The 24,090-nt window shown below is 38.1% G+C and overlaps 1 protein-coding gene across 2 annotated transcripts in view; it reads right to left on the reverse strand.

Annotated features, from left to right (window-relative positions):
* The window catches only part of TSHR (thyroid stimulating hormone receptor), a gene marked incomplete at its 3' end in the record, with an annotated part of 166,153 nt that overhangs the window by 43,165 nt on the left and 98,898 nt on the right, over positions 1-24,090 (reverse strand). For both annotated transcript variants that reach the window (XM_082648834.1, XM_082648835.1), the window contains exons 3-6: positions 23,902-23,976; positions 6,241-6,315; positions 3,688-3,762; positions 1,881-1,958 (exon numbers count right to left, since the gene is read on the reverse strand). In XM_082648834.1, coding sequence (XP_082504960.1) covers positions 1,881-1,958; positions 3,688-3,762; positions 6,241-6,315; positions 23,902-23,976 — 303 coding nt within the window. The remainder of the gene's footprint in view (positions 1-1,880; positions 1,959-3,687; positions 3,763-6,240; positions 6,316-23,901; positions 23,977-24,090) is intronic.

Consider the following 24,090-nt stretch of genomic DNA (forward strand, 5'->3'; position numbering starts at 1 on the left):
CTAAGCACAGAGGCTGAGAAAGCTCTATAGGTAAGTTAATTTTTTCTGAACTAGAGTTCATTAATGAAGATGTGAGAATTGTACATTTGGCATTTCTATTTTCCCAAACTTTGCTGAGAGGCCTGGACAATAAAAATGTTCTTTGTTGGAATTACATTTCAAAGATTAAATAAAACTCTTATTGGACAAGTAGGTCTCAGAAAGGGAAAATAGTGAAGAAAGAAAAACATAGTAAGGAAAGAAAGAACAAAGGGTTGCAAACTTTGATTGAAACTCTATCCTACCAGGAATATGGGTACAAAGTTTGCTGTTGGACACATACCCTTTCACGTTTATAGTTTTTTGAGCATGAGCTTTAAAGAAGCCAGGACTTTTGCAGGTATGTAGAAATAATCATCTGAAAAGATAATGGACAAGCTATGCCATCCCCACCTCTAGATTTCAGGAAAGTTAAGGTTCCCTCATTCAGAGGTTTATCAGATGCCTACTGGGCCCCATGCTGGGTGTGAGACAAACAGCAGCTTTCACTTGAGAGGGCTGCTTGGGATACGGGTCCTTAGAAAAAGATGTCAAAATGTAGAGGTAACATCCTGCAAAGAAATTGAGACTGGTGTTTATATACAATGAGTGGGCACAATGGAAGGCTTTACGGAAGAGGTAAATGGCCTTGAGGTTTGGGGACTGAGCAGGCTAAACCCCAGTCTTTGCTGTGCTGTCAAATGAAATGGTGGCTGAGGAGTCTCTTGTCTTATCAAGAGAGCTCTCCCCATTTTTCGAGAAGGATGAATTGAAATGCTCCACTGTGGATAGAGTCCCAGAGGTTGAGATACCTTCACAGGGTCAAGACGGCTTGACTTGGAACGCTTGGAAACTGCCTCTTCAAAGGGTCGTGTAGAGGCCTGGATCAATTTTGCTGGGGCATAATTCAATCAGGTTTGCATACGACGAAGAACCCTTGGACTGTAGTGTGACTGGAGAAAGGGAGCTGGGTGACAATCTGGGCAAAACCCCCGCCAGGCCTGAACCTGGGCAGTGGTACTGAAACTAGAGAGATGGGATCCTTTGGATGTAGTCCCAACTCTACTTTGTAGCTAATTCGATGAGAGAGGGGAATTTTTACCGGCTTGGAGAATTAACTCATCTTTTGTACCTCTATTAGAACTCCTTCATTAGAACATTTTGTGAATTTCCCTGATCTAGCGTTTCTTTTGAACAACTAAAGAGCAGAACCCATTCAAACTCTGGCAAAATGATGATGTAGAGCAGAACTATGTTTTCTATTCAATATCCCTTCATAGGAACTTAATAATAGTTTGTGACGACACAGTTGAAGTATGAGTGCAGAGTATGAAAAGCCCTTAGCATCACCATTTTCTAGCTCAGTGACCTTGGGAAAGTCACTTAAATTTGCTTTAACCCCAGGTTCTTCCTCTGTTCAATGGGGATACTAGAACCCAGACTATTATAAGGTCTGCAGGCCAAATCTGGCCCACTGGCTGTTTTTGTAAATAAAATTTTGTTGGAACATAGCTATGCTCATTAGTTTATATATTGTGGATGGCTGCTTTTGCCCTGAAATAGCAGAGCTGAACAGTTGCCACAAAGGCCATGTGGTCTGTAGAATCTGAATGGTGCTTCACAGATGAAGTGTGCTGACCACTTCTGTAAGGGAATACTCTCTCGTCTTGTTACCTAAACCACTTCGTCACCTGTAGAGCACCGCACCATGAGTCACTACTCTTATTTAACTATGTGAAACCCTCGGTAGACCATAGAGCACATACTATATGGTAGTACGGTTCTTGGATGGCCTGTGGAAATAGTACAGCGGCCCAAATAAATATTTCATTGTTGGCAGGAGTGGAACTGGCAGTACTCACAGTGTCAAGGTTTCATTGCACAGGCCCTGAAAAGCATTCGCAGGGATCGAAGTCATGTAGGGGTTGTCTGTAATTTCACTGCAGGGGAGGAACAAAAACACCTGGTGAAAAAAGTGCTTTCTGGGCTTCCCTGGTGTCTCAGTGGGTAAGAATCTGCCTGCCGTTGCAGGGGACACGGGTTCAAGCCCTGGTCTGGGAAGATCCCATATGCCGCGGAGCAACTAAGCCCATGCGCCACAACTGCTGAGCCTGCGCTCTAGAGCCCGTGAGCCACAACTACTGAAGCCCACATGCCTAGAGCCTATGCTCCGTAACAAGAGAAGCCACCACAATGAGAAGCCCGCGCACCGCAATGAAGAGTAGCCCCCGCTCGCCACAACTAGAGAGCCCGTGTGCAGCAACAAAGACCCAATGCAGCCAAAAATAAATTTAAAAAAAAAATGCTTTCCTTCTGGAGCTGGGCTCTTGCTGCACATATGCCCTTAAATAAATAACCTGACACAATTCAGTTTTATCTTATTTCTTTTTAGGTGTCATTGACATTTCTTAGCTGTTGGTGGCTCAGAGGTCCGGTGAGGTGGTGAGAGCTGTCCTAGGTGGACATATACTCAGAGCCCCACATGTGCAGTGAGCAAGTGAGCTTTGGGTGTGGGCTGAGGTTCCTGACAAATCCTCATGTGCAAGGGGAGCAGGTGGGTCTCAGAGATTTCTCATGAATCTCTGACTAATACTTTGTCCAGAGCAACTCATTTTCTCAGCGTGTGGAACCCCTAAAAAGGGTTGCTAGAATGGGATCAATTGATTTCATTTCATGAGTATTACTGAAGTGCCCTCCACTTGCAAGACATATACTCCTAGAGGACATTTCTATGCCAGTCTAGTTGCTGGAAGACGGCCTGTATTTTGAACTGAGCTCTTCTGCAGCAAAGAAGCATGGGCATTTTTTCTAACAAAATCCCAAGAGTTTGGATCCTATCATTCTACATTTTGCTGATTCTGTAGTTCAAACTCAGTCTGTAATTCTCTCTGCATATGTCCTTTCACTTCTAAACAACTAGTAAGATACTTAACTGTGTCACAGGTTTTGGAAAAGAGCACCATGACCCCAATTAGAAGTCACAGGAAGTAGTTTGAGCACCACTCACAACTGCTCCTTGGGACTCTCCTCAGACAAAATCCCTTAGGTTTTCTATTCCTCCGTTTCCTCATTTGTTTAGTGGAAAAATTGTTACTTCTTTTTATGTCTTGTAAGGTGGTCGAGAGGAGCAAATATGATAACACATGGGAGAGTGAAAAGCTATGAAAAACTATGTGAAAAATAGAGTATCATCATTATCATCAAATTCCTTCTATTCAAACAATCCCAGCAGCAAAAATATGCCATAGTTTCTCTCATTAAAAACAAAAAAACAAAAAACCCTTTTCTCCGTATTCAATATGCTCCAACTACTGAGGCATTTTCTGCTTCTTTTTTGTAGTAAAACTTCCCTAAAGAGTTTGTTATGGTCACTCTCTCTAATTCCCCCTTCTGGTTCGTTCTTGAGCCCACTCCAACCAGACTTCTCCACCCCCAGAACCCCAGTGGAAGCGTTCTCTTCGGAATCACCGATGCCCCGTGTTACTAAACCCAATGGCCATTTCTCAGTCCTTGCCTTACTTCATCCATCAGTGCATTTGTCACAGCTGATCACTGCTTCCTCCTTGAAACAACTGCTTCACTTGGTTTCAACCAACCCCTCTGGCTGCAGCCCAGTTCTTGTCAGTGGCAAGTAAAATATTGCCAAATATTGCATATGTGCACACTTACAGTATGAAGAATACATCAGTGGAATAAACTTTGGTCAGGTCTGGGAATACTCTAAGTCCAGTGTTGAAAATGCCACTAAAGTACATGAAAAAGAAGAACAAAAGAACAGAAATAAGGTAAGAAAATCAACACATAAGAAGTAGAATAATGTAATAGCTAAAAGTATGTGCTCTGAAGTCAGACTAGGATCAAATCCTAAGTCCTTCATTAATTATCTGAGAGACCATGGCAAGTTCTAATCCTTGGATGAAATGATGCTCCCTGAAGGTACAAGAATCTAACCCAGTCCACCAGTGTCAATACATCTTTTCTGTTTAGAAGCATCTGGGGATTGTTTGAACCAAGTGGGATTCCTAGAAATAGGAATTCAGATTTCTTTTCGTGTGTGTGTGTGTGTGTGTGTGTGTGTGTGTGTGTGTGTGTGTGTGATTTCCTTGTTTTAACTGGAGGACATTATGTGTGTGTTGGGGGGAAGGGAGGGTAGAATAAGGAGAGGATGGGACAGGAAGATAATATAATTACCCAACTCCAAGCCAGGCTTCTTCTTTCAAACTCTACATTATATTGTGTTCATTATTTTACCTAGAATGGTATTCCCATGGCAGTCACTTGAGAATACCATGGCAGCAGTACCATAAAAATATGTCCAGATAAGGGAGGAAATCAGTCAAAGACAATATCTTCACTTTCCAAAGCTGTGTCATCAGGGCAAAATGTCAAGATTAAAACGTGCATTGACAGCATGAATACAAAAACTCTCAAACTCTGGATGCCTCTCAGACTTAGTTGGTTTAACATTTCTTGCAGCTACTAGAACATAGGTAGTGGATTTAGTGATTTTTTTGAGATCTTCAGTATGACATGGTGAGAACTTGTAACTACCAGTAAATCTTTAAAGAAAGTCGTCCAGTAGAGAAAATTCTAGTCCCATTGCTGTACCATCTAAGGCAAATTCTGACCTGACTCCTTCTAGAAGGGAAGACTATGATTTGAAGAGGAAGAAGAGCCTGAGGTCTCAAAAAAGCAAATGGGACATTCTAAATAACAAAGGAGAGATGTAAGATTCCATGAGGTATATTTGAAGAACAGTAAAAAAATCTAGTTCAATTGCAACAGCTGTTCATGTGGAAGAGTACGGTGGGGAGACCCAGAGTTAAGTGGGGACCATATCAAAAAGGGCTGGAAATGCCATATTAGGGACTTGGACCAAGACCTGTCTATTCTTTAAAACCCTGAACAAGTCCATCTCCTTCTGGATGTCTCCTCTAATTACCTGCACCCCCAGATAATGTATGTACCTCTTATTTGTCACTTACCATTGTTCTCCTAGGAGAGGAACTTCTCAATCCCATATATAATATCTTCTTTAACTAGATTGTAAGTTTCTTGAAGGCAAGGACAATGTTTTTTTATCCTACATGTTCCCCACTGAGCCTTGCACATAGCAGGGGACCATTATATCAAAGAGTTACTGATGGATTGGAACTCAAAGTCCACACAGGAGCAATTGCCTTGTGCTGTAAGTTTTTATTACTCCCCAGATACCCTTTCAGCCACATATCTCATCCATATCCTCTTCTGTTCTCCTGGCATCTCCCACTCCTACCTCTTCAATACTGAACTATTTTTCATTCCCCAAACAAGGCATGTGGTTCCACACCTTTGTATCTTTATCATGCTATCCCATCCACTTGTATTTCTCTTCTACCCCTCCCCCTCCTTTTCCTGGATAAACTCTATTCATCCTTAAAGACTAATTTCATAAAATACATTTGGATATATACTTTTATTTAAAATCCCTAGATGGAAATGAACTAATATGTTAATAGTGATTATTTCTGAGTATTGGGATTGAGGTTGGCTTTTTTTCTTCATAACGTCTTGTGTTCTAATTTTTTACAATGCATGTGAGCAAGGAAGAAAGGAAGAAAGGAAGGTACCCAGAAGACCTGAGGCCATACACACACATCCACTGAACACACTTCCTTGAGTACCTAGGCAGTAGGCGCTAAGCAGTAAAGATACAACAAAGAACAAAAATGTTGTGGTCCCTGCTCTCATTGAGGTTACAGTTAGCTCACAAGGTGTCACCAAAGCAAAGCAGTAAGTGCTGTCCCTTCCATTTTTATCCCCCTAGCTCTAAGAGATGAGGTTTTACCCTTTTTTGTTTTCTGTTTGTTTTTGTGTAACAGTCACTCTAATATTGTGATACCCATTTCCTAACAAAATTGACCAGTGGGCTTTCAGAGGTTTTTGTTTTGTTTTGTTATATTCATTTAAAGACCATATATACATGATGGCATTTTCTCCCTCATGTCTCTTGGGGCAGATCTCTCATCCCAGCATTATGTGTTGACTTTTGAATAGGTTTTTAAAATGTGGATCATTTCACCTGTTACCTTGCCTCATGGGAAAAGGTGGGGAGTAAGTCACAGGATGTGATTTGCTCCAGGCCACACACCACTAAAATGGCCCACATCATCCTAGGGATATTCCTACATTATAATTCTCTTAAAAAAAAAACGGTAGGAAGGGACAGGAGTTAATACTTACAGGAACTTTAGAAGGGGGAGCTCTTTCAGGGCGCCTTGGTCTATGTAAGTTAAGCTTCTGGTATTCCGAATCTCTCTGTAAAAGTACAGGAAACATATTCACTGTAATATATCCCTTTCTGTTCTTATGAAAGATAAAACAACATAAATCAGGTTTAGCAAATGTTCCTGAGAGGAATACACATTTACATGGTGCCCCAGGGACTTCTCCCAGGAGCCAGTCCCATCCACAACAAGCTACTTTTTTTATTTTGCTGTACGCGGGCCTCTCACTGTTGTGACCTCTCCCATTGAGGAGCACAGGCTCCGGACGCACAGGCTCAGCGGCCATGGCCCACGGGCCCAGCCGCTCCACGGCATGTGGGATCTTCCCAGACCGGGGCACGAACCCGTGTCCCCTGCATCGGCAGGTGGACTCCCAACCACTGCACCACCAGGGAAGCCCACAAGCTACTTTTTGGCTCCTTTCAGGGACACAATGACTGTTCAGCTCTCATCACTGGCTTAGTTTCAATCCATTTAAATTTTGGGGTGACCTTTCTCATCTACAGTCTCAGAGCCTTTTTTCCTTTTAGATTTGAATAGAAAAGAAAAATCTCTCCAATGGTTTGTTGAGGGAAGATATCTTTATTAACAACAAGTAACCTGGCCCTGGAGTGGGAGTCTGAGTGGATTATATAATGGATTACAGCAAGAAAATAAGGTCAGTGAGGCTCCTCTGTCAATTGCTATTTCAGAGGCAGTAGAGGTAGTGAGTATTAAGAGTTCACTTGGGTTTATTTTTCTATATCAGTGATTGAAAACTCTTGAGCACATGTGATAATATCATATATGTCTACAACTTATCTACTTAGGTTTATATTCATGCTAATCAAAATGCACAGTTAGCATTAATGAAATTAGTACCTGTTTAGAAATGGACTCTCATTGGTAGAATTAAATGTATTCAACATGTGTAGATTGGTTAAAAGAGTTTAAAGGCTTGTGTGAAGAGGGTAGGAAAACTTAGTAAGACTTATAGTCTATCCCCTTCTGAATGGCACCTAAGGCTTGATTCCTAAAGGAACCTGCACCTAGGGGTTGCTGGTAACAACTAGAAGGCTTAGAATCTGGCCTCTGGGATTTTTTAAACAGTTTTACTGAATGAGAATTTCCATTAGCTTCATGCGTTGTGATTAGATACAATTAGATGATGTTTAGTAAACTTACAAAATTGTAAAATCAATTATCATCACAATCCAGTTTTAGAACATTTCTATCAATGACAAAAAATAATCATATGCACATTTGCAATTAATTCCCACGCCCTGCCTCTTGCCGAGGAACCACTGATCTCCTTTCTACCTCTAAATTTGCCTTATGTGGACAGTTCATATAAATGGAATCAGAAATATGTAGTCTTTACGTCTGGCTTCTTTCACTTAACAGAGTGTTTGTGAAGTTCGTCCACGTGTAGCATATATCAGTAGTTTGCTCCCTTTTATTACTGAAGAGTTGGATGGACCTGAGATCAAATCTTGGCTCTGCCACTTCTGGCTACATGACCTTGGACAAGTTACCTGACCTCTTTGAGCCATAGTTTCCTCATCTGTAAAATAGGGACAATAATAGTGCCTCTTTCATAAGACTCTTATGAGGGTCAAATAATGTCTATAAGGGGTTTGACATGTGTCTTAGTTTATGGTGAGGGCTCTATAGGTGATAGTTTTATTATTGTTATTCTCCTGAGTGGAATGAAAGCTGGAACAGACATTGGAGACTTGGGGTTGGAGGTAATGCAATGTTTGCAAAAATTTAAAAACATAAACCAAATGAACAAAAAACCCCCACTAGGTTTTGCATTTGACAAAGGACAGTGGATATGAAACAGACCTTGGAAAAGAGAGAGTGGCATTAACTCTGAGAACAGAAACCATCTCCCACTTCCCCCACCTCAGCTTACTGTCTATTATTAGCATAACCTTCCTGGTCCCTTGTCTTCATTAACATAACTTTTGCCCAGGAAAATAACTTTATTATTAATTTTGGGAACTTCTTGAAAGACCCATCAATGCTTCAACAGTTTATATCCCAAAACTCTTAGAAACCCTCACTTCAAAATCTTTACCTTGTTGTGTCCACTAATCCTAAACTATCATATCACGATCTTTATCCAACCAAGACCCTGCATAGAAAGACCCACTTTAAACTAGATGGTTTAAATTTTCCTCTGGCTTGAAACTAAAAGCCCTGCATCCCTGAAACTCCCTCTATCCTGGGTAAACTAGGACCATTGGCTACCCCACTGCACACTCTCATAGCAATCCCACCTTGCCCCTCTAAGACTATCAGACTCTGTTGAGATGCTCTGTGTGGTGAGCAGTAAGCTCCTTGCCATAGCTTTCCATTTGGAGAGGACGGTTCAAACATCTGTCAATCAAACGTAAACTAGTTAGAAGAGCTTGACAACTGAGTGTGGTTTGCAGTCTGGAAAATTGCTCCATGAGTGACTATTGTTGAACAAGTGAACTTGAGTGAGCAGCCCAAGAGAATGTCACAATAAAAGAGTGTAGCCTGGCTGAATCAACTTTAGGGATAGAGAATGAAAGGGAAATGAACCACAGCTGTTGGTTACAGCTGATTAAATGAGGCTGGCAACCAACATGGCGGCTGTAAGAGAAGAAAGAGGTGAGAGAGGCTACAGGCAGAGAGAGGGAGACACAAAAGAGGAGATGGATTTTTCAGGGAAAATGTATGAGTGAAATAAAGGGGAAAGATGGACAAGAGATACCACAAGAAAACACCAGGCAAAAGAAGCCACCTTCTGAGGTAAGTGGTTAACACTTGTTTGCAAATGACTTTTGAAATATCTCTGCTGAGAGAAAGATAAATACTGTATGAAATCATTTATACGTGGAATCTAAAAGTGCCAAACTCAGAGAAACAGAGAGTAGAGTGGTGGTTACCAAGGACTGGGGTGGGAGTGTGGTCAGGGGACTGGGGAGATATTGGTTAAAGTGTACAAGCTTCCAGTTATAAGATTAGCAAATTCTGAGAATCTAATGTACAGCATGGTGATTATAGCTAATAATACTGTACTATATCACTGAAAGTTGCTACAAGAGATCTTAAATGTTCTTACCACAAAAAAGAAATGGTAATTATGTAACAGGACAGAGGTGTTAGCTCATGCAATGGTGGGAATCATTTTGCAGTATATGAGTATACTAAATCAACACATTGCATACCTTAAACTTACACAATGTTATATGTCAATTATATCTCGATAAATCTAGAAAGATAAAATCTCTGCTGAAACAAAGAAGGGGAGTGGGGCATGGACTGCCAGTAGTTTAGCTAAATGGAGACCGATGTCAGAAGTGAATGCAGCTGGTATAGCTGTTGCAAAAAAAGCAATGGAGGTGTAGAGGTAAGTACCAGAAACCTCTGATAAGAAGGAGAAAATAGGAGTCCAAACTGGAATGCGTTCCAAGAATGCCTGGGAGGGTGAATTTGAATCACACAATTTTGAGTAAAGCAATTATGGCTCAAGTGTGCAGGAGGCCAGATATGCTGCCAGGAAGCTGGGGACACCGAGAGAAAGAAAACCTATATGCAATTGCAGCACAGTGGGTTGGAATAGAGATGTCCTGCAGGGTGAGTTTGAACAAGCGCTGAAGATGTCAGTGCCTCTGGATCAGCAGCCTGCGTCCCCGAGTGACTGCATGGAGGAAGGCTACCCTGCCCACCTGCTCATCTACCCAGTACTGTCTCATAAAGAAGAAATAAACTTGTTACCTTAGGGTTTACACATTTTTATTTTTGTCTATTTCTTACAGTAATTAGCCTACCCAAACTCATACAATAAGCATCAATAAATTCTTAAAATACAGAGCACACTGTTAATAGTGGTCATCTCCGGGAGAAAGGTTTGGAGGCTAGGAATGTGTGAATTTCACTTTTTATTTTATCTTGTTCAAATGAGGAAAAAAATATAATAAAAGCCATGCAAAAGAAAACCCCAAATTAAAAAAAATAGCAATACATATCCTATATAAAAAATTTTAATATGCAGTGCCAAAGAGTCTGCTTAAATCTTCAAGTATGCTCTTCCACGGAGTGGGGCGATTTAGCTGTGTCCGGGAAATACTTGAGGGTCTCGAAGCTTACTGAATAGAAAAAAGCCCAGCCTTGGAAAATTATAAGGTGAAAAGGGATTGGGTATATTTATTACTCAGAACAGTTCTACCAGTGAGGGAATAGAAGAACTGATTTTAGAGAAGTAGGTAACATCCTCCTTATTTTAGAGACAAAACAATGCAGATGCTTAGAAACGTTAAGTGACTGATCTGTTACACAGTTAGAGGCAACTCTGGACCTTAAACTAGGAATTCTAACTCCAAATACAGCTTTTTTTTTTTTTAATGATGTTTAAAGGAGATCATCGACCAGAGCTTAAATATAAATACTCATTATTGCTTAATTTCCCTTCATTGGATTTCAAATAAAATGGACATTTAGATGAAAAGTCTAACGATGCCCAGTGTGCAGTGTTTTCACAAGACAGCAGATTAATAATTTAGCATACATTAGGTTCATTTAATCATACATCTAGATTCTGGATTTTCTTCTTCTGAGAAATATTTGTTAATTCTCAGAGCCAAAAATAGAGAAATCGGTTTGTTTAAAACAACTGGCATTGTGGCAGGTACTTAGTATCCAGTCTAAACCGAAAGAACAGGGAAATCAGCAAGGTGAGAGAAGGGAGTTCTCAGGTTGGGGAGTGAGCAACCAAAAAGGGGGGAAATGAAGGCTTAAACCCTCCTATGAAGGAACTTTCCAACTACTGATTTTCTTCCATTGTCCTGTCCCCCCTCCCACCTCAATTATTCAATAGGCATTAGTCCTGGCATTTGACTGTGATCCTCAGCCTTAGAGATATTTGCCTATGTGCCCTAAACATCTCCAGTCCATGAATGAAAAGCACGCCAAGCTGGGAAAGAATTGAGGGCAATAATAAATTCGAGTTGGCATTTCACCTGCAAAGTTAGATGGGGCCAAGGGCGATAGGAAAGCGTCAGACTCCCACCGGGCTCGGAGACTGAATTAAAATAATTGAAGAGAAGAGAAGCTGCCCCAGTCAGCATAGCTGGACGCTTAAGAAATACAAATGCAATAATGCATAAGACTGTGTTGTTTAAAACAAGAAACTGAGCAAGATTATTAACCAAAAACCTAGCTCTCAGCCAGTCCCAGATCCTTCGCAATGCTTATTTCAATTTGATTTTCAGGTTTTTGTTCTAGTCTGCTTTTAACTGGCAATGGTTCAAAAAAATGGGAGGCAGGCCGCTTTGACTTTCACTAGATCTGCTTACTCTAGTGAGTGGTGTGTGGAGAGATTCGTTAAACACATAATTAGTGGACATCTATCATGTGCAACTTTACTGCATGCTCCAGGAGGTGTAGGGAAGTAGCAACTAATTATTTAGCTACTTTAAAAACAAGATGTGGGCCTTCCCTAGTGGCACAGTGGTTGAGAGTCCGCCTGCCGATGCAGGGGACACGGGTTCGTGCCCCGGTCCGGGAGGATCCCACATGCCGCGGAGCGGCTGGGTCCGTGGGCCATGGCCGCTGAGCCTGCGCGTCCGGAACCTGCACGTCCGGAGCCTGTGCTCCGCAACGGAAGAGGCCACAACAGTGAGAGGCCCGCGTACCGCAAAAAAAAACCCAAAAAAACAAAAAAAACCAAGATGTGAATATGTTGGCAAAGCCAGAATTTTGTTACTTTAAATACTTTAAATGCTTTAAGTGCTGTACTATACCGATGTGAAAACTGGGACTAAGAATTAAGTAAATTAATGTTGAAGTAACATTTTGTGATAGGCTTTTATCACATAATAAATCACCCACGTATTTTTTTTTATTTCACTCATGCTGAAAAGTGTTTTTCACCTTATAAAATCCGTCTGATTTGAAGTAAATGGATAGTTTTCTGCACTAATAGCATGAAACGTATGAGAGTCAGTTTATGGCAGTCACAAGTTTAGTAATTAATGAAGTAAAAGGGCTAGAAGAGTAATTAATATGAGATTAATTGAGCTTTATGGGGACAGAGAAAATTGTGCAATACAGGCTTGAGATTCCCTTTTCCAAATGTGAAACCATAAAATGTTGATCTCATGCAACCATCACGTTAGTAACATAAGGCAAGTGGAGACGGTGGGAGGAAGAGACTGACGTTTAAAGAATGCCTAGGGACAAAAACTGGACTGAGGAGCTTCAAGATGGCGGAAGAGTAAGATGCGGAGATCAACTTCCTCTTTCCAAATACATCAGAAATACATCCACATGTGAAACAGCTCCTACAAAACACCTACTGAACGCGGGCAGAAGACCTCAAACCTCCCAAAAGGCAAGAAACTCCCTACGTACCTGGGTAGGGCAAAAGAAAAAAGAAAAAACAGAGACAAAAGAATAGGGACGGGACCTGCACCAGTGGGAGGGAGCTGAATCACCCATGTATTTTAACATCAAGTATTAATTTCAAAATTAATGCATATTGAAGGACTCCTTAATTTTTAAAAAGTTTATTTCATCTGACTATAAAGATAATATATATATATATACATTGTAAAACTTGTAAACACTTTCACATCAAAAAGATGTGAAATCTCCCATCATTCCATGATCCAAAGAAAATCAGTTTTTTTCTCTCCGTAGATATATTTGGTTATTGTTGTTTTAACAACATTGTGTCAAAAGCAGTTCCTCTGAGATTAGTCTATGACAAAAGATGTCTAATGGTTGCTCAATATTTAATACTAAGCCATTCTACCTAATCATTTGAGTAGTTTCCAAATTTTTGCTATTATAAATTAATTCTGGGACAAATGGCTTTTTTTTTTTTTTTTTTTTTTTTGCGGTACGCAGGCCTCTCTTGTGGCCTCTCCGGTTGTGGAGCACAGGCTCCGGATGAGCAGGCTCAGCGGCCATGGCTCACAGGACCAGCCGCTCTGCAGCATGTGGGATCTTCCCGGACCGGGGCACGAACCCGTGTGCCCTGCATCGGCAGGCGGACTCTCAACCACTGCGCCAGCAGGGAAGCCCCAAATGGCTTTTTATGTGAACTTTTTTCTCACTCCTATGTTTATTTTCTTAGGGAAAATGTACTGAAATGGAATTACTGGGTTAAAAAGTACAAGGCTGTCAAAGCTCTTGTATATATTTGATCCTTAGCTTCTAAGGTCCTGATTTTTGGACTAACACTCACTTTTCAGAAATAGTCTACAAGTTCACAGAATAAGTTATTTCCTACATTTTCTTTTTTTAAATTTAAGATAAGAGTAAGTTTAATGACTCAAAATTATTGAACAACTTTATCCTAAAATGCTTATTAATGGATCAATTTTAGTTTGGGAGGACTTCTTCAACACCAGATTACAGGATTAAAAAATACTTGTTGTAGTCACATTTTTCTAAAATGTAACCCAGATATGGACTGTCCCATCATTCTTCTGTTCCATCATACTTGCCTGCTGATAATAAGGAATCCACTCACATCAGAAAGTGAGCAATGTAGATTTTACTGAAGATTCATAAGTCAGGGGAGAGGTTTTACACTGTATACTCCAAAGTTAACAACTTATTCCTCCCATCAGACTTTTCTGAGTTTTATTGTTTCTGCTACTGTGTATCAAGGCTTTTCAGTGAGAGATATCTTAATTATTCTACTATGATAATTATCGATAAAGTATTTTACCACTAACATTCCATTACATAACTGGGGAAAAATAATCTATAATGGAAGGTGATATTCATGATTTTGATGCATTTTTAATTTATTGAGGAATTTAAAAAATAGATGCTAATTCAAAGAGAGTTTATAAATGTTCAGAGTTTTGAAGCGGATTGAGGAAAATGTAAGTTTATCAGCAGATTTTCCACTAGAAATAGAACATTATAAAAATGATTTTTCTTTTTTTCAATTTATTTTTTTCTTTATTGGGATATAGTTGCTTTACTGTGTTGTGTTAGTTTCTGCTGTACAACAAAGTGAATCAGCTATATGTATACATATATCCCCTCCCTCTTGGACCTCCCTCACCCCTCCACCCCCCATCCCACCCATCTAGGTCACCACAGAGCACTGAGCTGAGCTCCCTGCGCTATAAGGAGGTTCCCACTAGCTATCTGTTTTACACATGGTAGTGTATATATGCCTGGAGGATGTATACAGCTACTTTCATGATTATTCAATGATCAGGACTAAGACTGGTGCTCTCAAAACCTCCAATAAATCCACTTGATTCAATTCAGGGAATCAGCAAAATTAAGTCTTATCTCACTATCCGCTGTAAATCACACGTTTTACCTACCCAGTTGTAGAATTTTTATTTACTTGTGATTTTCAAAAAAATCCACAAAACAAAAACAAAACCCGAAAAATCCACAAAACAGTAAAAACATATTTCTGAGGGCAGCACTTTATTTAATTATTTCTTCTTTTAATTAAAGAGATATTTTGAGTTTGCATTGGTTCTGGAGGCAGACACTCTTGGTTTCAAATTCTGACTCTGAAATTTCTTAGTTGAGTAAACTTGGGTAAGAGCCCTGTGAGATATTTATTACCATCTTCATTTTACATAGTGGAAACTGAGGCTTTGTATGATTAAGTGGGACAGTATATGTGAAGCACTTTTAGCAGAGTGCGTGCCCATAAAAGGCATCCAGTAATTGGTAGCTACTATTAATAGGAGTAACAACAGCAACCGTCTACTATATGCTATTGGCTTCTTTATAAAGGAAATGAAATAGAAGATGGATGTGGCTAGTGTTTCATCAATTTACAGTTACAAATCTTTATCATATGTACACAATTTACAGTCATAAATCTTTATCATATGTACACTTTTGGGTCCAACCAGTATCCTAGCTGAAATTTAGAACTCAGGAGAACTAATTTGTAACCACTTAGGACCCTCAATAATTTGCAAAGAAACCTGCCATTCTTGTAGTTTTCTATTACAAATTCTCAGTGTCCCACCTCTTCTGGCCATCTATTGCTGCATAACAAATTACCCCAAACTAAATGGCTAAAATAACAACCATTTTATTATAGCTCACAATTTTGTGGATTAGGATTTCAGGCAGTGCTAAACTGGGCAATTTTTCTGCCCCATGTGGCATCCCCTAGGATCATTGGTTGGTATATAGCTGGTGTCTGTATCAATCTGGAGGGTCCAGGGTGGTTGTGCTTCTATGCCTGGCTCTGATGCGGGTTGTTAGAAGGCTAGGTTCAGCTGGCTGCTTCTCCATCTCCATGTAATCTCAGGGCCTCCCCATATGGTCTTCCCATCAGTGTAGCTGGACTTCTTACATAGTGGTTCAAGCCTCCAAGAGTCTAAATTAAAAGCTGCCAGTTCTCTTAAAGACTGGGCCTGAAAATGCATGATGTCATTTCCACCATAGTCTGTTGAAATATTGGGCAAAAGTTTCAAAATTTGAACAAAACCAGAAATCCATAGATCCAGGAAGTTCAGCAAACCCCAAGCAGGTTAAAGACAAAGAAAATATCACCTAGGTACATAATTTTAAAAACCAAAGATAGAAAGCCTGAAAAGCAGCCAGAGATAAATGGACACGTTATCCACAGGAGAACAATGATGAGAATATGAGTGAACAATGGAGGCCAAAAGACATGGAAAGATACCTTCAAAGGGCCAAAACAAAAAACTGCCTTGCTAGAATTCTATACCCAGCAAAACTAATTTTTAAATATTAAGGTAAAATAAAGTTATCTTCAGATAAATGAAAGCTGAGAAAATTTGTTGCCAACAGAACCACACTAACATGCTAAAAGAAGTTCTTCAGGCTAAAGGGAATGATTGGATCTACAGGCAGGAATTAACACTGGAAATATTAAATATGGGAATATATGTAAAAGACTAGTTTTTCTTTACTCAAATTCTTTAAAGGTTAATTAACTCTTTTAAAAAATAGCAATGTGGTGGGATTTATAACATATATAGAAATAAAATATATGACAAAACAGAACAAAAAATGGGAGAGAGCAAATGCAATTATAATTTCAAAAGTTTCTTACATGATATGGGGATTGGTATAATCGTTCTTGGTAGACTATGATAAGTGAAGGATGCATATTATAATCCCTTGAGTAACCACAAGAAAATATTACAAAGGGCTAAACAGCTAATAGAGGAGATAGAACAGAATACTAGAAAACAAAAACAAAAGCAGAAACAACCTGATTAATCCAAGAGAAAACAAAGGAGGAACAAAGAACAGAGAAGAAAAATTGAAAACAAATTGGAAAATGGCAGGTTTAAATCATATCAATAATTACAGTAAATGTAATGGACTAAAAAAAAAGGGTAGGGATTATTAGACAGAAAAGCAAGGTCCAGTTATGTGATGTTTACATAAAATGCACTTTATATATAAATATATATAGTTATTGAACACCATTTTTTTCTGTAAAATATAGTAGCTATTTCAGAGGATTGTCGCAAAGATTGAGTAAATATGTGTGTTGAGCATTCAGCATAGTGCTTGGGACATGGTAAATTCTCCATAAAGGACAGCTAAACATATATGCATCTGTGTATGTTCACACATAATACTAAATGTTCTATCAATTGTAATTTTCATTAATTCAGACTTCTTCAGTCTTCTACTTCAATTCATGATTTTAAAAGTGCATGTTTAGAATATATCTAATTGTTCCCCGTTTTTTGGTTTTGGTTTGATGGTGTGAGTGATTGGCACACAAAACACACTGCCTTGTGGAAACATTTATTATTGTCTTCACACATTTGCATTGTTCTCACAAATTTTAGTAAGTTCTATAAAGCAAAAATAAAGGGTTCAATCATAGATTCAAGTGAAGGGTTCATTTAGGTGGGATCAAGGGTATGTGTAAGTAATATTTAGGCTGAAAAAATAATCGGTAGTGTTAACCAGGTAAAGAGAGAGAGAAAGAACTTTCTGGACAGAGGCAAAAGGATGTGAAGGCCCCAAGGTGGAGAAGATCTTGGACTGTTCAAGGAACTAAAGAACACAGGTGTGCAGGAATGGAGCAAGATGAGGAGACAGAGGTGGGCAGGGCCGGCTGAAGTCCTGGGCCTGGAAGTTTATGTTGAAGACTCTGGATTTATCCTAAGAGAAAAATCACTCTGGCTGTTGTGCAGAAATGAAATAGAGGAAGCCAAAACTGGAAAAACCAGTTCGGCTATGAAGTTATTGTAGTCCAAGCAAGAGATGATGGTGGATTGGACAAGGGTGGTGGCAGCGGAGAGGAAGAGGATGAATTTTTTATGTATTAGCGTAGTAGAATGGACAGGACGTGGTGAAGGATTAGAAGTGGGTGATGAGGAAAGAAGGTATAGTGATCCCTTCAGGTGTCTGGGATTTGCAGTAAGGTGAATGGAGGTGCCATATACAGGCTCAGCAAGTATCAGAGGAGTTACAGATTTCAGGAGGAGAGGTAGATTTCAGTTTGGGGTATTTAAGTAGTGAGAGAGATGTAACACAACTGAGGAGATGTCAAGTAGACCAATAGGTTAATGGTCCAATACTTAAAAAGTGAGGCCTGGACTAGATGTGTAAGTTTGAGACTTGTTGGATAAGATCACATGGGGGAGAGTGTGGAGTGAGAAGAGGACACAGGACTGGGCCATATGGAACCCCAAAATTTTGAAGTGGGGAAGGAGGAGACACCAGCAAAGGAGAATGAGAAAGACTGACCAGCATGGTTGGAGGACAGCTGGGAGTGTGGTATCACAGAGCCCAGGGGAAGAGGGTTTGGATAAAAATAGAATAATCCACTATTTTGAATAGTGGATTATTGTGTATGTTCAGCTATAAGATGCAATTACCACAGCTTTAGCACAGTGTTAAACATACCGTATTTATTGAATGAATGGGTAGCTTTGTATCTTTGGAAACCTAGCTCATGGTCACTAACAGAAGCAATGTTTATGTTCTACCACCCCAATTCATATCAGGGAATAAAATCTAAACATGAATTAAGAAGCTGTCTCAGAGGACAAATATTGAGCTTTGGCAGGAAAAGTTTGAAAAGGCATTGGAGAGATGATTAGAAGTGGGGATGATGAAGTGTGAGTTCTCCGTAGCCCTAGATCAGTCTATTCACCAAATCACATGGTCAGAAAGGGGTAGAGAGAGGGCAGCTGAGGAAGGAAATATATTCACGAAACAGAATAACATTATGCTCTTTAACTGCTGATGTGCTCACTGAGGCATTTCAATAAGCACTGGCAACATGCACTGACATTTGAAATCAGTGCTCCTTAGTTTTGTACCTACCCTTGCAGCAAATCCAACATGGTGAAGAGCTATTTCCTAAATAAATCAGAGGGCTTTAATTCTGTGCTCAGGAATCCCAGGAAATTTTGGTTGACAGTACCATGCGGTCTGTGGATTAAACAAATTATTGATGTTTGGCACCCAAAGTCTTTATTTATCCTTCATGTTGACTAGAACCATTTGCAGATAATAATGTTGGATACATAGTAGGAAAATTTGAAGAATGCAAGATGAATTATTCTCTTACTTTCTAAGATATTAGGCTCTCAATACCTCATATATATAAGGAAAGTATCTTTTTAAAAACCCATTTTCAAATTCATCCTTGTTGTAGTCATTGTATTTAATAGTTTCCTTTGCTTTTGGAAGTTAACACTTTTGCTCAGAGAGGGAAAATGGATATTTATAAGAGAAATATTAACAACTAGAACCTTTATGAGAAAAAGGCTGTAATAAGACAAAACAGTTGCTTTTAAGAGATGCAGGATTTATATAGAGCTTTATTACAAATCAGTTGCCTTGAGTTTTTGGTGAGTGGGGCAGAGAAGCAAAATGGGTGATAAATGGACATTATATTCGGAGTCTGGAGACTTGGTTTTGAATTTTAACTGTTGTTCTTAATGACCTGAATTCTCAGTTTTCTTGGGTATTGTTCTACTTTCTTTGGTTTTAATTCACTGTTCCTTTATACATTTATTGTGAAAGCTATATAAATGAATTATTTTCAGCCTTTTTTCTAATATATACATTTTCTTCTGGGTATAACTTAAATTGCATCCTACAGGTTTTGATTTGTCATATTTTTATTGACAATTAGTTAAAATTATTTTCTAGTACCTGTTGGGATTTCTTCTTTGATCCATGATTATTTAGAAGTGTACTACCTACTAGTCAGAGAATATGGTTGATTTTAATTTTTTGTAAGCTACTGAGATATTAATTTCTTATGAGTATGATTATTTACTTTTTTGGTATATATGTTCTATCAGATAAAGCTATATTAAACGCCCACTATGATTGTGGATTTATCTATTTTATTTTTTTAGTTCTGTTACTTTCTGCTTTATATGGTTTGAAGCTATGCTCTTATAGACATTCAAGGTTAGAATCATTATATCTTTTTGGTACAGTGTATAGTAATCCTTTTATATCGTAGTAAAATTTCTTTTTATATATAGCAAGGCTTCATGCTTTATATATATTGGTATATTTATATCAATTTTCTCTTGGTTACTGTTTGCATGTTAATATTTTCATGATTACATTTTCTATCTTTCTATATCTTTACATTTAAGGAATGTCTCTTATAAGCAGCATCTTTAATTAACCTATTTGGCAATCTTTGTATTTTAATTGGAGTGTTTAGTCCTTTTATGCACTTAATGTAAATATTGGTTATTTGGAGTTAAATCTACTATTTGTTCCAGAAGTTCTTTATTTCTTCTAATTTCTTGCCCTTTTTGTATTAATTTTTATTATTCCATTCCTCACTATTATTAGCTTGTTATTTATCCATTCTTTTACAGTTATTTTAGTTTTTGCCCTATGGATTAGAATATTTATTCGTTATTTGTAAAAGTCTAATATAAGTTAGTGCTTTTACCATTTCCCAGACAATTCAACGAACTTAGAATGCATTAATACTATTTAAAACCCTCCCATCGCTTTGTTTGCTATTGTGTATTTGAATTCTGTGTATACAGGCAGTCCTTGCTTTGCATGGTTCCCATATGCATGAGGTTCAGTTACCATTATTTAGTTAAATTTAAATAATAACTGGTTCCAACCACATGGTTCAAGTTTGTTACCACAATATATTAACTATGAATAATTGCATAAAGTACAAACTTTGCTGCCAGATCTTCAGTCTACGCATCACTATGTAAGTCACAGATGCACATCATGATAGGTGATCAATTACACTGCTCCTTTCAAAGTCATTGGTGATAGGTCACCTAGCATCTATTATTCAGTTCATACACAAACAATAAGGTGTGCAGTTGTGTTGCCTCCATGACTCTCAGTGATAAACCCACACAACATTTTATAAAAGAGGATAATTGAAAGAGGCAATTGACCAACAAAGATGGAAGAAACAAAGAAACAAAATGTGATAGTGCTGGAAGTGAAATTTGAATAAATGTAAATAGAATCATAGAAACTGCTAACCATGGGAACGTCCATAGTGCCACCATTTGAGAGACTCTAGACATTTAATAAGAGGAACTTAAGTGAAGGTGCATTATTGACATAAATAAGAAAAGTGGTTGTGAATAAAAGAATGAAGATGTCCCCAAAGAAAAAAAAGAACTTACATTAAAGGGACTCTCAGAAATATTTTGACATTGAAAGAACAGAGGATAGATATTGGAAACTGATCCAGACCTAGAAAGGAGTATGACAATTTGCCAAGACAGTGACGTGATACTCTCTTGTAAGTTATATATACAACAGGGAAAAATGTGTGTGCTATTCAAACTACTCTTGATAAGCTTTTTAGAAAGAAATAAAACATTTTACTTCTAAATGCTTCTAACGTTTAAAATTACAATGTGCTAAAAATATTAGTTTTACTATTTTTACTTTCCCCATGCATTTATAACCCAATAGTAAGAGAGATTTTAATGTTTTGACAAGAATTTTTGTCACAAAAAGTAATCTTTTTATCATTGATTAAGATCGCTTTGCACAGTTTCAGCATGCACAGTTTTATGATCCAACACTATCATGCAGAGCAAAGACTGCCTGTTTTTTAAACCCCATAAGACGTTTTGTTTTGTTTTGTACAGTCGAGGTTAATTTATATTTAGCTCTTTTGTTCGTTTGTTTTTGTTTTTTGCTTTTCATTTCCTCCTGTACCTCTGTGCTATCAGGTAGGATTATTTTCCTTTTGCCTTAATAATTCCCTTTAGCAGTTTCTTTAATATGAGCCTAATGGTGATGAATCCTCTCAGCTTTTGTTTGCTTGAAATGTCTTTCTTTTGTCTTCAATTTCAGAGAATCTTTTTGTTAGGTTGGCTGATATTTGCTGTTGTTATTTGTGTGGTTCTCCTTTTTGCAGATATCTTACTTTTTGCTTTGTGGATTCCATCATTTCTGTTGAAAAGTCAGCTTTCAGTCATGTTGTTACTTCTTTGAAAGTATTATGTATTTTTTTCCTCTGGCTGCTTTTTATGATTTTCTCTTTCTTTGATTTTTTAGCACTTTTACTATGATGTGCCTTGTTGTGGTTTTCTTTGTATTTGTCCTTTAGGGGTTTGCAGTACTGCTTACATTTGTGACTTGATGTCTCATGAATTTTGGAAATTTTCTTTCAAATATTGCTTCTTTCATTCTTTTTCTTATTTTTCTTGGGATCCAGTAATAGGTATGCTAGACTTTTTAGTGTGCCACATATTTCTTTTTCTCTCCATGCTTCAGGTTGGATAAATTCTTCTGACCTAACTTCTAGGTTACTTACTCTCTTTTGACCTATGTATATCTGTTGTTAAACTCATGTATTTAGGTTTTATTTTAGTTATTGAATTTTTAAATTCTAGAGTTTCCATTTGATCCTTTCAAAAATATTTTCCAGTTCTATTCTAAAATTCTCTATCTTGGCAATTAAATTTTTGAATGTCTTGATCATAGTTATTTTAAAGTCTGTCTGATAACTCCAATATTTGAATCTCTTGTGGATCATTTTCTATTGTCTGTTTTCTTCTCTTGATTTTTGCCATAAATTCTTTATTTTTAATTTTTTTTGTATGCTTGGTTATTTTTTATTGAAAGCTGAGCTTTAGTCTTTGTGAGGACTGATCTATTTCCCATTATACCTTACTTCTGGGAGGAAGCTCTTTTTGGCATCCCAGCTAAAATCCTTGGGTGTTTACCAGGAACCATCTCCTTAGTAAGCCTTGAACTCCAGTTTTTATTTCCCTAGCTCTATGAGACTGCCTAAACCTCTGGGCAGCCTCTCAGCTGTTGTTTACAGTTTAGAAAATACTTCAAGAGGAAAGTAATCAAATGTTGTTTTGGGGATTTGCTTCTCTCCCCTTAAGTTCTTGCTGCCTTCATAACACTCAAATACCTTTAAACAGATTTTTTTCCAGCTCCTCTAGTTGTTTTCAAACCAATGGTTGATATAATAATGTCCGCTAGCCTACCATAGCTGGAGACAACTTTCTGGGCCTCAGTATTCTTAACACATTATCGTCCGGGGGATTTTTGCAGAAACTAATACCTGTGGCCATAATACGTCTCTGGTCAAAAATGTGTTAAAGGCAGCATACTGTATTACATAGGGAAAGAAGATTTGAGTCACATATTTATGATGTAAAACCTCTGACCCTATCCATTAGTAACTCTGTGACCTAGGATAATGTATTTAGTCTCTCTACATTTATGCTTTTCTTAAATAAATAATACAAATGATAATCTCTACTTCACAGGGTTGTTTTTTGAAGGTTAAATAAATAAAGTACTTAAATGTTCAGCATAATGTTTAGAACATACTAAGTATTCATAGATGATAAGTATTTTTGTTCTTCATCAAGAAAAGAGAGTTAATATTTCATAATACATGGCTGCTTAAAAGAATGTAATGTGATTATTTGTGTAAAACTTTTTATAGATTGCAAGGTACTACAGAAATAAAAACAGAATATTTATGAAGTGTATTGATTGGTTTTATGTGGGAGGCACTGTGCTAAATGCTTACATGCATTATGTCATTCAATATTTATAAAAAGCATATTAAGTTGGAACTCTTATTACCATTATTTTACAAATGAGGAAACTGAGGTTAGGAAGGATTACATGACATGTCCAAGGTTAGATAATGAGATTGCTGTGACCTAACCACTAGACCACCAGGGAACATCAAGGTTAGACAATGACAGGCAAAGAAACCAGGGTTTTAACCCAACTCTGACCAACTCCAAAGCCAGAGCTCTTAACTCCACTCCTGTTCTAATCTCACAAGGCTACATTTCTCTTTCCTAAATGAGGGGAAAAAGTTAGTTTTTGCAGAAACTTGCACAGGCCCTGGAATCCAGTAGATGGTCAGTAAATATTTATTGACTTACTGATATCCGTGTCAATAAAATCTGTTGACACAGTAGTAATAGAAAGAAATGACAATTCAAAAAGAGGACTTCTAATTTTGTCTTTAACTTCCAGCCATGCAAGTTAGAATTAGGATGAATTAACATAAACTGAGAGTGAGAACAAGTTAAGAATTGAATATAAATGGAAATTCTGACCCATGTTCTAGTTGCTATTGCCATCTGGAGCCCCCAAATTATCAATTAAGATTGGCTGTGGCTTGGATTCATGCTTCACTTTTCATTGTACTTACATGTGAGTCATTTTACTCAAATTGTAGAAGGAATGTGATTCCAGCCGCTGCAGAGTTGCATCTATTGACAAGTAGCTGAACATCACAAAAATATAAAACAAAGTAGAAAGTTAGTAGGGTTGTGAACTGCAAACATACTATTAATTTTGATGTAACTTCTTTGTCAGGGGCTTCCCAGGTCATGCAACA

Source organism: Grampus griseus (assembly GCF_964374135.1).
Source record: "Grampus griseus genome assembly, chromosome: 2".
Classification (NCBI taxonomy): domain Eukaryota; kingdom Metazoa; phylum Chordata; class Mammalia; order Artiodactyla; family Delphinidae; genus Grampus; species Grampus griseus.